This window comes from Equus caballus, chromosome 3, assembly GCF_041296265.1.
Source record: "Equus caballus isolate H_3958 breed thoroughbred chromosome 3, TB-T2T, whole genome shotgun sequence".
Classification (NCBI taxonomy): domain Eukaryota; kingdom Metazoa; phylum Chordata; class Mammalia; order Perissodactyla; family Equidae; genus Equus; species Equus caballus.
In genome coordinates, this window is record NC_091686.1 from 82614333 (window position 1) to 82629579 (window position 15247).

General features: G+C 36.9%; 1 protein-coding gene across 4 annotated transcripts in view; it reads right to left on the minus strand.

Annotated features, from left to right (window-relative positions):
* The window catches only part of CEP135 (centrosomal protein 135), a 72671-nt gene that overhangs the window by 11345 nt on the left and 46079 nt on the right, over nt 1–15247 (minus strand). For all 4 annotated transcript variants that reach the window (XM_023638070.2, XM_070263795.1, XM_070263796.1 and 1 more), the window contains exons 16-23: nt 10625–10740; nt 10398–10552; nt 9911–9966; nt 9004–9172; nt 8068–8178; nt 7606–7791; nt 1123–1332; nt 55–257 (exon numbers count right to left, since the gene is read on the minus strand). In XM_023638070.2, coding sequence (XP_023493838.1) covers nt 55–257; nt 1123–1332; nt 7606–7791; nt 8068–8178; nt 9004–9172; nt 9911–9966; nt 10398–10552; nt 10625–10740 — 1206 coding nt within the window. The remainder of the gene's footprint in view (nt 1–54; nt 258–1122; nt 1333–7605; nt 7792–8067; nt 8179–9003; nt 9173–9910; nt 9967–10397; nt 10553–10624; nt 10741–15247) is intronic.

A 15247-nucleotide genomic window follows, 5' to 3' on the forward strand; every position in this document is an offset into this window, starting at 1 on the left:
AAAATTATTTTTGACAAGCTATCTTCCTCACATAGGTTGATTTATGACACTTACAATTTGCTTTCCGAAAGGCTTAACTTCTCTTTTAGTAGCTGAATTTCTGTATCCTTCTCATGGGAGGTTAAATGAGAATGAAATTCTTTATCTCTATTTGTAGCCAACAATGATTCAAGGTTTTTAATTGTATGTCTCTCACTTGACAATTGTTTTCTTAACAGGTCTGATTCTGATTTTACATTTTCTAATTCCACCACGACCTACAGGAAAAACAAAGTAAGATTACTTCAGCACAATTTTAGACTTACTCTGAAAAATTATCTGCAGAGCTATATACACATCGGGTGCTTCACTCTGGGTACCAGTTAAAGATTCTGAACCACTTTTTTAAGTATAAGGAAAACAACTTATTTTCAAAATAAACTTTGCTATTTTTAGTAAAGGCTTATTTGGCTATGAGACCTACTCCAACCCTCAGATAGTTTTCTCTCATACTGTCTTGCCAAGAGAGGGTCATTAACATAAAATCCTAAAATGTGGCCACCCTATCAGCAAGGAGGCCCTTTTGGTCTATTAAATACGTGTACTCTGACTACATAATCAAGCCAGTAGTGGAGCTTCTCAGTATCTGAAAATAAAGCTACTACTAAATGAGTAAAAATCGAAAACATCCATGTTTGAAAACATACACTGAGTTGTGTGAAGCAATGCTTCGGTTTGGGAATGGTAAGTTCCAGCTAATCAGACTTTTAAAATTAAGTAAGACTTAAATGTTCTGAGATTTTTATTACAAAAAATATTCCACTTAGAAGCAATGAACTGCTCACTCCTTCATTTAAGTCTTACCCTTAAACAGAGAAAGAACGTATTGGGATATGCTCCTATGCTACAATTAGAAGATTCATAGTCTTCTAAATACCCATCCACCCCCAAACAGACAGCACCTAATTTCATCACCATGACTGCCAGAGAAACCTTGGCAAAGAACCTAGTAGTCAAAATCCTGTAGTCAAAGTAACTACTCTCAAGTGGATCAAATATGTTGGGTACTGAACGGCAAAGTGCAACAATTCGAGTAGGGCTCAATAAAACAATGTGCTACGACAATATCTTTTAAGCTCTTACCCTCTCAAACTCAAGGTTTTTGGAATTCAATTGCTGGGTCATAATATCTTTCCCAGAATCAAGCTTTATGCAAAGTTCTCTAAGAGATGACATATCATTTAATACTGCTGCTTTCTCCTCTCCTTGATGTCTCAGCTCTTCTTCTAATCTAGATACCACTTTTGCCATTGATGAGATCTGAGATTCATAGGCATGATGTGCATTTATGTGCTGAAAATAGAAAAAGAAACAGGTAAAAAGTTAAAGTAACCCAATAATTTTAAAGGCTTGAATCTGAGCGGCCACAACTCACTTTCTAAAAACAGGAGCCAACTTTTGCATATTTTAAGATATTCTCAGGAAGTTGCCTACTATTTTAAAGATGGCCTATTTAATGCTTAACAAAATGAACTGTGTATAATTATTGATCATGGTAACTAAGTACCTCATGTATATATTTGGAAGATGCAAAGATGAAATTGTTTTAGGGTGTTGTAAATATGAGGCATCTTTGAAGTTACATTCAATTTTTCCTTTAGAAATTCTGCTATAATAATGCCTTTTCCAGAAAAAGAAACCTATACTTACATACATACTTAGAAGTAACAGCAACTTATCACTCCATTGTCTTTAGCTAAATTCTGAATTTCAAAAACACAGTTTGTGTTAAAACTAAATACAGTACTCCCCCAAGTATTCCACAATTTTGCTTTCTGAGGTTTCAGTTACCCGAGGTTAACCGCAGTCTGAAAATATTAAATGGAAAATTCCAGAAATCAACAATTCCTAAGTTTCAAATTGCAGGCCATGCTGAGTAGTGTAATAAAGTCTTGTGTTGTCCTGCTCCATCCCACCTGGGATGAGAATCATCCTTGACCAGCATTTCCATGCTGTATACCCTACTTGCCCATCAGTCACTTAGCAGCCATCTCAGTTATCAGATCAACAGTGGCAGTATTGCAGTGCTTGTGTTCAAGTCACCCTTATTTTACTTAATAAAGGCCCCAAAGCACAAGAGTAGCGATGCTGGCAATTTGGATATGCCAAAGAGAAGCCATGAGTGCTTCAAGTGAAAAGGTAGAAGGTCTCTACTTAATAAGAAAAAAATCATACGCTGAGGTTGCTAAGATCTACAGTAACTTTGATTACAGTATATTGTTATAATTATTCTATTTTATTATTAGTTATTGTTAATCTCTTACTGTGCCTAATTTATAAATTAAACTTAATCATAGGTATGTACGTATAGGAAAAAACATAGCATATATAGGGTTCCACACTATCCGCAATTTCAGGCATCCACTGCGGTCTTGGAATGTGTCCTCTGCGGATAACAGGGACTACTGTACCTGAAGTCATATTTAAATTTACTTTAACCTAAGAGTAATATACAACTTTATAAGATTTTAACAACTGAAATAATGAGCAAAGTCTGAAATACTGATAAATATTTTTTCCCTAGAATAATCCACATTTTAAATTTTTCACAATTTAAATTGTGAATGATAAATACAACCTAATATAAACTTTATTTCTACCGTGTAGGAAGAATTCTAGACATGAAAAATAAAATTATTTTAATAGGTTTTACTGAAATGAATCAACATTAAACTGTAACACAGTACTGCGAAGATTTAATAAATTTCAACAACTTCAGAAAAGCAAATATTTGGATTTTCCAAATATTAATGAATTAATTAAATCAAAGCCCCCAAAACTAAATATAAATATGTAAAAGTCAATTTCAGATACCACATAAGAACATGAACAATGACAAATTAAAAAAAGAACTGAAGAAGTTTCTCCTGAGAACTCTTTTGAAGATTGAAAAGCATTCCTTTAGTTATTATACTCCAAAATATATAAAGAGCTCATACAACTCAATAGCAAAAAAGCAAATAATCCTATTAAAAAATGGGCAGAGGATCTGAATAGTCATTTTTCCAAAGAAGATATACAGATGGGCAACAGGTATACCAAAAGATGTTCAACATCATAATTATTCGAGAAATGCAAATCAAAATCACAAAGAAATATCACCTCACACCTGTTAGAATGGCTACTATCAAAAAGACAAGAAATAACAAGTATTGACGAGGCTGTGGAGAAAAGGGAACCCTTGTGCACTGTTGGTGGGAATGTAAATTGGGGCAGCCACTATGGAAAACGGTATGGAGGTTCCTCAAAAAATTAAAAATAGAAATACCATATGATCCAACAATTCTACTACTGAGTATTTATCTGAAGAAAACAAAAACACGAACCAGAAAAGATAAATGCACTCCTATGTTCACTGAAGCATTATTTACAATAACCAAGACAGAAATAACCTAGGTGTCCATCGATGGATGAATGTGCAAAGAAATTGTGTATATATACACACACAATGGAATATTATTCAGCCATAAAAAAGAATGAAGCCTTGCCAATTGTGACAACATGGGTGGACCTTGAGGGCATTGTGCTAAATGAAATAAGTCAGACAGAGAAAGACAAATACCATATGATCTCTCTTATATGTGCGGAATTTAAAAAAAACAACACAAGCTCATAGACACAGAGAACAGACTGGCGCTTCCCGGAGGTGTGTGTCGGCAGGGCAGGTGGTGGGAGAAATGATTGAAGGGGAGTCAAAAGGTAAAAAGAAAAAAAGAAAAAAGTCTCTCTTTTACATACTACATAAAAAAAATAAATTATAGAGGTAGTTATTAGTTTCCTGGGACTGATGTAAGAAATTACTACAAATCACTACGTGGCTCAAAACGACAGAAATTTACCCCCTCACAGTTCTGAAGATTACAAGTCTAAAATTTAGATGTCAGCAGAGCCGGCTTCTTCTGGAGCTTCTGAGGGAGAATTTGATCCACGTCTCTTTCCCAGTTTCTAGTAGCTGCTGGCAATCCTTGACGTTCCTTGCCTTGTAAACATAGCACTCCAATCTCCGCCTCCGTCTTCACCTGGCATTCTCCCTTATGTCTTCTGTGTCCAGAATTCTCTTAATCTTATAAGGATACCAGTCACCGGGTTATGGCTCGCCCTAGTCCAGGATGACCTCATCTTAACTTGATGACACCTGCAAGCACTCTATTTCCAAATAAGGTCACATTCACAGGTACTGGGGGTTAGGATTTCAACAAATCTTTTAAAGATATCTATCTTTCTACCTTCCCTCTGGCTCCCCAAAATTCATGTCCTTCTCAAGTGCAAAATATACCACTCCATCCCAACATTCCAACATCAACTCTAAGTCCAAAATCTCATCTAAGCATCATCTAATCAGATATAAGTAAGACTCCGGGTATGGTCCATCCTGGGGCAAAATTCCTCTCCCTCCACAGCTCTGTGACACTAGAAAACAAGTCATCTGCTTCCCAAATACAATGGTGGGACAGGCATAGGATAGACAGTCCCATTCGGAGAGGGAGAAACAGAAGGAATAAAGGGGTTACTAGTCCAAAGCAAGTCTGCAACCAAGCATGGCAAATTCCCTTAGATCTCAAGGCCTAAGAATAACGCTCTGGCGTCTGGGTCTTCTAGGGTGGCCCCATCCTCCTGGCCCTCAGTGGCAGTGACCCTACCCTCTGGAACCAAGGAGGCAGCAGCCCCACGCCCTCTGGGCCTGTGGTGGCAGTAGCAGCCCCGCTAGCCTTTAAGCTGCCCTTGGCAGCCTTGCTGGTCTCTGAGCCATCTTCAGAGTCATTCTTCCCTTGTCTTGAAGGAGAACACCTGTTCGTAGCCAAGTAACTCGACTGGCCTGTTTTATGCTAGTAGGATCCCAGAAGTTCAACAGCTCTCCTTCATCTTATCCTGCTTCTGTCTCTTTCAGTCCAAGCTGGCAGTTGTTTCTGCTGAGATGACTGATTGGATCCGTGAGCCACACACCTAATCTCTCACCAAGAGGTTGTCGAGCCACACTCTTGGCCTTGTCTCCAGAACACACTAAGAATTTTCCAAGTCATCAAGGCCTGGTTCCTTTTTTGCTCAAGCAGTTCCTTCCTCAATTTATCTCTTTCCTTTACATTTTACTATATGCAGCAAGAAGAAACCAGGCTGCACCTGCCACTTTGCTTGGAAATTTTCTCAGCTAAATATGCAAGTTCATCACTTATAAGTTCTACTTTCCTCCTAAGAGTAGACCATAATTCAGTCAAGTTCTCTGTCATTTCCTAACAAGGATCACTTTTTCTCCAGTGTCCAATAATGTATTCCTCAATTCCATCTGAGATCTCACTAGAAGAAACATTCACATTTCTGGAAAAATTCTGTTCATGAAGATTTATGTATTTTATAAATGATAGAAGTTTTCTCTACAGCTCTCCTCTCTTTTTTCTGAGCCCTCACCAGAATCACTTTTAAAATCCATCATTCTATGACCAATCTTGTCAAGACAATCTAGGCTTTTTCTATCAAGCACCTCAAAATTCTTCCAGCCTTTACCCATTATCCAATTCCAAAGCCACCTTCACATTTTTAGGTTTATTACAGCAGCATCCCACTTTCTGGGACCAAAATCTGTATCAGTTCCCTAAGGCTGCCATAACAAATTACCACAAACTGGGCACGAATTTATCCCCTCACAGTCCTAAAGACCACAAGTCTGAAACCCAGGTGTCTGCAGGACTGGTTCTTTTGGAAAGTTCTGAAGGAGAATCTGTTCCATGTCTCTCTCCTAGTTTCTAGTGGTTGCTGGCAATTCTTGGAGTTTCCTGACTTGTAGACATATCACTCCAATCTCTGCCTCTGTCTTCATGTGTTGTTCTCCCCTGCGTCTTCGGTGTCCAAACCTCCCTCACGTTATAAGGATACCAGTTACGAGACTAGGGTCCACCCTAATCCAGTATAACTTGATTTTAACTTGATTGTATCGATAACGGCACTACTTCCAAATAAGGTCACAGTCAGAAGTGCCAGGGGTCAGGATCTAAATGTATCTTTTTGGGGGGCATAATTCTACCTCCTACAGATAATCAAGACTTTCTCCTAAAAAATGAAGACTAAAATACTATATGAACAAAACTAATAGCCAACTCTTCTATATCAATCTAACTTAGGGTCCCGATATTTAAACTGAACTCAAAATTTTATTAGACTGTCTTTATGACAGAAGCTTATTTAAATCTACATGCAAAGAATGAAGCTGGACCCTTATCTTATACCACATACAAAAATTAACTCAAAATGGATCAAAGACCTGAACATAAGAAATAAAACCATAAAACTCTTAGAAAAAAAGAGGTGAAAAGCTTCATGATGTTGAATTTAGCACTGATTTCTTGGATATGACACCAAAAACAAAAACAACAAGAGAAAAAATAGATAAGTTGGACTTGATCAAAATTAAAAACTTTTGCACATCAAAGGATAAAATGAGTGAAATGGAAAACCACAGTTTGGGAGATATTATTTACAAATTACACATCTAATAAGGGATCAATATCCAGAATATATAAATAATTCCCACAACTCAGTAACAACAAAAAATGACCTGATTAAAAATTGGGCAAAGGATTTGAATAGACTTTTCTCCAAGAAAATATACGAATGGCCAATAAACACACAAAAGATGCTCAACATCACTAATCATTAAGAAAATGTAAATCAAAACCAAAATGAGATACCATTTCACTAGCATTGCGATGGCTATTATTTAAAAAACCCAAAAAAATGACAAGTGATGGTAAGGATAGGGAGAAACTGGAACCCTTACATTGCTGGTAGGAATGTAAAATGGTACAGCCCTTAAGGAAAACTATATGGTGGTTCCTCAAAAAAATTAAACATAAAATTACTATATGACCCAGCAATTCCACCTCTGGGTATATCCTAAAAAACTGAGAGCAAGGATTCGAATAGCTATTTTGCACCCATGTTCACCGAAGCATTGTTCTCAGTAGCCAAAGGTGGGAAACAAAGCAAATATCCATTGACAAATAAATGGATAAACAAAATGTGGTACGTACATACAAATATTATTCAGCCTTTAAAAAGAATGAAATTCTGACACATGCCACAACATGGATGAATCTTGAGGTTAAGTGATCCTAAGGCTAAGTAAAATAAGTCAACAACAAGTCAAATATTACATGATTCCATTTATATGAGGTACATAGAGTAGTCTAATTCATAGAGACAGAAAGTAGAACAGTGGTTGCCAGAGGTTAGGCGAGGGGAGACGGGGGAGCTGGTGTTTGATGGGTATAGTTTCGTTTCGGGAAAATAAAAAAGTCCTGGAGATGAATAGTGGTGACAGTAGCACAACAATGTGAATGCACTCACTGCTGTAGAACTGTACACTTTCAAAAATGGTTAAAATCGTAAATTTGATGTTATGTATATTTTACCACAATTAAAAAAAAAGTAATGAGACTCCTAAACAATTAGAATTAACGACAAAAGATTACATTGAACTTGATTTTATCAATGCTTAAATCTCACTTTAATAAGGTATCTTTGAATGTTTTGTTTTACTAAATAACATCGTCACAAGACAAATCAATGTATTACCTCCTGAATTTCTTTTTCCAATAGATCCACTCTTTCTCGAAGGTGTCTCCTCTCCGTGTCAATAGAAAGGAGTTCCAGTCGAACCGAGCTGCTTTCTCCCTCAGCTTGATGGGCTTTAACTTCCCAGTCTTCAGCACGGTTATGAAGCATCTGAAATCTATCTAACAAATCTTGATTTTCTTTTTCCTGGTTTAAGCATAATTAAGTTGTTTCTAAATTAGTAATTGTCACGCTTTGGAATACCCATGTCACAAACATATACACATATTGGGATTTTTGTTTTAATTTAGGAAGCATAAGCTAACTGGGCAGACACACACTAAGTAAGATCTGTGGAGAAATAAAAAAAAGACAATAGGCAAGAGCTCCACTCTCATATGTTAATACCTAATAGAGGAGACAGAATAAACATGAAAAAGTTAAAAAAAAAAAAGTCTTAAATCCAACCTAATGTTTTTTCACCTTGGCAGCCATTAAGCTCTCCCATCGTGACACCTCAGTTATGTAATTATGAACTCTACTCTTCATTTCTTCTTTTTCTTGCACTGCTGCTTCTAATTCCAATGAGATTTCCTATAAATCAGAAAATTGAAGACAAATCTAAAATGAACATAGCACCTAATAAATTCTATTTATATTCATATAGCCTTTTGAATTTAGGGAATAAAAGAGAGTAGGAAAAAGGGAAAACTCTTCCTAAGGGTCATTTTCACATATTTTTCTTGACTGATCTTGACTTTTTAACCAAACATCTTCCACAACAGTCCTGACCGGGGCTAGCTATGCTTAGGTGTCGACATTTAAAAAAAAAAATTCATACATCAACAATATGCTTTATACTGAATAATACTGAAAATAACTTTTTTTAAAACAAAATATTTAAAATAGGAAAATCATTGGTCGCCTTGGTTAATCCTTTAATAAATGAGCACAAACAAACAATAGCTTATTAGTATTTGCCATTCTAAAATATTCATTAATTTACTTACAGGTATATCTCTAAGTCACTGGAAGTAAGTACGAATAATTAAAATCTGTCAAGGGTTTGTAAAACACAGCAATTTTTCCCTGAGAGTGACGCTGAGGTTCTCACCCAGTAGGGTAATGATTTCTGCCACAGAGAATACCATGCTCCCAGCTTTGGGATTCCTTGCAACAAAGACCAAAATGGTGAAGAGACCAGAGTTGCACCCCTTAGACACGCTATATTATATAGCAGGATTCTAAACCACATTTTTTAATACCCTTATAAACACCATTCTCCTTACACAATTATTTCTTATGTTGTTGATATATAAAAATTTAGAAAACATATTTAGAGCTTTAAAATTTAGCAAACGAATATACTGTAAAACTGTATACTACAAAACTATTAAAGTATATGCATTGTGCTCATACCTGGTTTTCTCTTGCCATTGTAGCCAGATCATCTTGCAATCTTCTGTTTTCCTTAAAGGACACTTCTTTACATCTTCCTACTTCATCAAGTTCTTTGTGAGCTGCATCAAGCTGGCGCCGGAGGCTGCTGATCTCACGGTCCCGATTCATCAATGTTTCCTTTAGCTGGCTGTTATATGAGTGATGTGGAAATAATAAAGAAAGCTTTTTGGGAAACTGTAGTTTATTTAAAACAAAACTGTGTACTCTGAATTATACACTAAGAATACAAGAAATTATAACTACTGCATCAAGATACATTAATTAGGTAAGGCAGATATTTTAGCTCTCTACCTATCATTATGTACAAATGAAGTCATAAAATAAATTTATTATTCTAAAAGTCAAGTAAAAACAGAAGACTATCAAGCATTAGGAGCAGAACATAAGAGATTCAACTAGCAAATATTTAAGTCCCCATTATTATATAACATGTAAAGGTATATAAAATAAATATAATTAGTGACCTTTGTCTTGAAGTAGACAGACTAGACACAAGATGTAAGATTTCGTAACAGTGTTCAAGATAGGTTTAGATGTAAAATAAATTCAAGATTGGTTACCAAAGTCATCTAAGTTTTTATGATTAGGGCCTATACAAGGTAATTACAATAGAGACAAAGAGCAAGTATGTATGTAAGAGAATAATTAATAAGACATAACTGTTTAGATGGGGATGATAGAGGAGGGGAGAAAGTCAGAGAATAACATTTTCATGCAGTAGGCTGAGAAAACGATGCTACCATTGGCAAAAATAGGAAAATGGAAAAAAGAAATCTTCCTATCGCCAGATTGCTACTTAAACAAATGAAACAGTATTCACTGAAACTTTCTTAAAAAGCTAGATGCCATTTCACTGATTACTTACTTCATAGATGATTCATACTCTGAGACTGTTATCTTCATCTGAGCAATAGCTTTTTCCTATAGAAATTATACAAGTATGTAAGATTCTAAATCATTCATATAGAAATGTCTTTAGTTGAATTTACATAATTTATCACATTTATATAGTTCAAATCCAATTATATAAATTATGCTATAAAAGAGACCTCCAAGTCAACATATTTCCATGTCTCAATCGTACTTCACATATTGGCATGTCTCTACTCACTCTAAGGACCTGAACTGTTCCCTCGTGTTTGCTGTAATCACACCTGATAAAATTACATTCTAGAAACAGAACGTTTAAAGATTCAAATTACTGGGATAAAATGAAACTTAAACATATTAGAAGATAAAGCCCTGGGTCTTAGCAACTTGTACATGGGTGATAAGAACTACATACTTGGAACAGAGAATAAAATAATCTTTTCTGTTCAGAAGCAGAATAATAACATTGAACAGTCACATACTTTATTAGCTAGGTTTTCTTGCAAGTTTGCAATCTTTTCTGTCTTCTCATCTACAGTCTCCTGAAGAAAATCTTTTTCCTGATCAATGACTCCAATGGTCTTTTTCATTACATGAGCCTCTTCATCCTGTGAAGTCATCTTAAGGTGTAGTTTACCTATGAATGGAAAGAAATGTTTGTTAGACAAAGTAATTAGGATTAGCAAAAACAAAATTTAAAAACACTTACCTATTTTTTCCTCCAGAATTTTAATTTGTGTTTCGGCTGATTCAAGTTCACCTCTTTTTATGGAAAGTCGGTGCTGATACTCATCAACCGACCGCTGTAGCTGCTCATTTACTATCCTAAAGATTCAGTGGACAAAAACAAATGGTATTCTTTATCTCTGGGATAAATAATTTTTTTTAAATGAGAGATCTTAAAAAGTACTTTTCTTATATTTAAAGTTCTTCTCATTTTAAAGCTCTTCCAGTATAATCAATGGCATTATATTATATATTTCTTGCTCTCCACCATTCTTCTTCAAAATGGTTCCATCTTCCCAAAAATATAGTATAAAAATCAAATTAATTGTATACTCTTTTTCTAGAGGCTTCCTGATAGTTTTAAAGCTCTTCTCAGTTTCCTAACATCAACTCTCTTTCTCTTAAAATCAACTTCCATTAGTGAAGCCAAAGGGAAAGTCTTGTTTTTACAGTATGGCTTGGCAGCTCAAAGGATTATCCATAAATCCTGACAATGCTGTCCAGAGCTTTTAATTGTGCTTCCTATTCTGACTTTTTTGGTAGGTAGTCAACTGGAGGTCATAGTAAGCAGGGCAAGTAGGCATTTACTGTAGTGCAGTGAGGATTTAAGACTAAAGGTAGGTTTCAGGGAGCAAAAGAAAGGACGTACAGAGGAAATAAAGACAATTTCAGAAGAATCTCTTACTGATTGGTAAGATTATGTTCCAGAAGTAACAAGAATTTGCTCTCATGTCATCTAGAGTGTTTGGAATGCTTTTAGCCCTGACCTAGGAGCTTTTAATCCTGCCTTGCTGGAAAGACATGTTCTCACCTCAGGCTATTTATTGGGAACTCCCACAGGTTCCTTTTGGGTTTGAGGATAATACAGGGAAAAAAAATACCAAGGGTGGCTTAGCTTTGAACTACCTAATGAGGAGGAGGTTTGGATTCTGAAGTTACTAGTAAGATGAGACATCTCCATAGAAATGAAGAAGTTTTACTGGTAATACTGAAGTATTCTGAAAGACATACCTTACATGGAATAAGAAATGCCTAATTTCCAAACTGGATTTCGAAAAGGGAGAGGTACACGAGATCTAATTGAGACTATCTATTGGCTACTAGAGTGCTCCAAAGAATTTCAGAAGGAGGTTAGTCTGTTTTATAGACTATAGTAAAGCCTTTGACTGCGTGGATCATGAAAAGCTGTGGGCTGCTCTGAAGGAAACAGGCGCGCCTCAGCACTTGACTGTCCTGATGGGTAACCTGTATTGTGGGCAAGAAGCCACTGTCAGGATAGAATATGGAGAGACAGATGGCTTCCTCTAGGCAAAGGTGTCAGACAAGGGTGCATTTTATCTCCTATCTGTTTAATCTGTATACAGAACATGTCATATGAAAAAGTGAGCTAGACTCAGATGAAGACAGAGTGAAAATTGGTAGAAATATCAACAATCTAAGATATGCAGATGACACCATCTTACTGGCAGACGGCAGCAATGATTTGAAATAACTTCTGATGAAAGTAAAAGAAGAAAGTACCAAAGCAGGACTGCATTTGAACATCAAGACAAAATCACTGCTACAGAAGAACTACACAACTTTAATGTGGACAATGGAGACACTGAAATTATTAAAGATTTTGTTTATCTTGGTTTAGTCATCAGTTTAAATGGAGACCGCAGCCAAGAAACCAAGAGAAGACTGAGACTTGGGAGGACAGCAATGAAAGAATTAGGAAAGATCACCAAGTGTGAGGAAGTGTCATTAGAGACTAAGGCCAAGAACATCCACACCCTCGTATTCCCCATTATATGTACAGGTGCGAAAGCTGGACATGAAGAAGGCTGACAGGAAAAAAGCTGACTCACCTGAAATAGGGTGTTGGAGGAGAGCTCTACAGGTACCCTGGGCTGCCAGAAAGACAAACAAGGGGGTCCTAGAGCAAATTAAGCCTGAACTATCGCTGGAGGAAAAAATGATAAAACTGAGGCTCTCCTACCTTGGGCACATCAGGAGAAAGCAGGATTCTTTGGGAAAGACGATAATGCTCAGAAAGTAGAAGGCAGCAGGAAAAGAGGAAGACCAAATATGACATGGACGGACTCCATAAAAGAGCCTTAGGCTGAGTCTACAGGAGCTGAGGAGGACTGTTGAGGACAGGACAGTGTGGCCTGTCAGGAGTCGGAGCCAACCTGACAGCCCGTAACAACTCAAAGACAAAAGACGTTACCCTGACTGCTCTAATAGCAAGTGAGTGATGACCCAGAGGTAGGGAGGAAAGTCAAGTTGAGACCGACTTCTTTAGACTTTCACAACCAAACACAACCAAGTGAGAAAGACTCTACGTTCAAGTATTTTATTTCATAAAATTACCGTGAGGTCTAGGGGACTTCACTGTATTCAAGCTGTTCCTAAAAGCTACAGCTATTGTTCTGAGGGATTAACTACAGGGAGTAGAGAAAGAAGAAAGCTAACATTCATTGTATTGATTCTTTATAAACATTAGCTCATTTATTCCTAGAACAGTTCCACAATTAGAACTGTTATCCCAATTTTATAGAAATAAATAACTAATAACCTGTCCCAGGTGACAATGCTATTAAGGCAAAGAAAATATGCAAATCCAAGCTAGTCTGACCTGGTATCAATGTTTTTCTACTACATCACATTGCCTTCCATGAAGAATTCAGGGAGACCAACATCCCTCTACGTGGAAGGGAAATGTCCGCCAGTAAGCTATAGAGTCCTTTAAAAAATGGAACGGCCCACAGAGTCCCTAATGAAGGACACTGAGTAGTTGGCAGTGCCTGAAATCCTAAGTAGAAATGTAAAGATCTCCTTACATGTAAGTTCACAACTAGGGTTAATTCCTAATGAAAGTAGGATTGAGAAAGGAAGGCAGGATACCATCTTGATTGATTGTACATATACACGAGGACCTCGATGAGTCCTAAGAATAGCTTTACCTTTTCATAATCTGGTGCAGACAAGGAAGGGGACAACAGAGATTCTATATCAGACCTTGGATATAACTTTTCTGACAGAAGTATTGCTCCTAAGACAAAGTCTTCTTAATGAAAGAACTGAAGCATACAGTTCACAGAGAAGAAAACTGAGTGACTACCATATTATTTGTCATGGTGTTTGAAAAGGAAGTCTTGAGAACTAAGTTGTTAGGAAAAAATGGACCAATTTTGTAGTTTCAAAAGTGCCATAAAAATAGAAAAGAGAAGTGATGACTTTCCATCAAAGTGAAGCAATAAACTTAACTTTAGAATCAAAGTCCTAGCTCTCTACTTAGTAGCCATGTGACTGCATAGGACCATCTCTCTGAGCCTCAAATTCCTGTTACATTACATTACATGCAGGTATGCATGCTTTCATTTTAGGGGGCAAAAGTAATTACTTTCCTTCATGATTGAGTATATGCTTAAAAAGACAGCATCTCAAAGGGTCCTTTACTCATAAGAAGTGTTCAAGTTCTAAAACGAAGCTGAAGCTCCATTTAAGAGGAGTAGGTTTGAAATTTTAATGGTCTGTTAGAGGAAAGAGAGGCTGATATGGTATCTCTGTTTCATTTTAGATGTTTCCAGGAGTTGATGGTTATGGCCCATCACTAACTGAGAATGGCTACTACTAAGCATCATCTGTTGGTGAGCCAGACAGGGAAAAAGGATCAGGATTGGCTTTTCTTTTACCCTTCTGCAAATGGATGATAATTTGTATCTGGTGGTCCTAGTTCCCTTGGCCCTTTCAAGGCCAGCTCCATGAGCTGAGCTGTCCTCACTCAGGGCCCTACCTCCTCTTCCTGTCTTGGTAGAAAAATGTTAGGTATGCCCAGAAGATAGTTCTTAGGCATCCTAAGGAATCTAGGAGCCTCCTTATCCAAAATGGATCTCAATCCCCTTAACAAATAAATGCTTCTCAAAGGAGACCAGTTATATTTCGTTTTCTGAATACACTTAGACAAATCCTACTGTAACAATTGATATCTATTGCCATAATAACTCTAATTAGAGTTTATGGGCCCTTTCCAGGAAAATCTGCTAACGCATTTATTTGATCCTGGATAAGTTATAACCCTTTAGTTTTCAAGAAGATATACAAATAACTCAAGGTGAACTGAAAACAGTCTGAGGGTATTAGCAGCTGCAGGAATCTAAGCGTTTAGAGCCTTACAGCTAGTGGTTGTGAGGATGATGGCTGTTTACTATGTGGTTGAGAAAAGTTAGTTGTCTAACTGGGCTGGAAACTATGCTCGAACGGGGGTTGGCAAACTATGGCCTGCTACCTGTTTCTGTAAGATCTAAGAGCTAAGAATTGTTTTACATGTTTTGTTTTTTTGAGGAAGATTAGCCCTGAGCTAACATCCGTGCCCATCTTCCTCTACATTATATGTGGGACGCCTACCACAGCATGGCTTGCCAAGTGGTGCCATGTCCACACCCGGGATCCGAACCGGCGAACCCTGGGCCGCCGAAGTGCAAAGTGCGCACTTTATCGCTGTGCCACCGGGCTGGCACATTTTACATGTTTAAATGATTAAAAAGAAATTCAAAAGATTAATATTTTGTGACATTTGAAAATTATATGAAGTTCAAATCTCAGTGTGCATAAAGTTGTA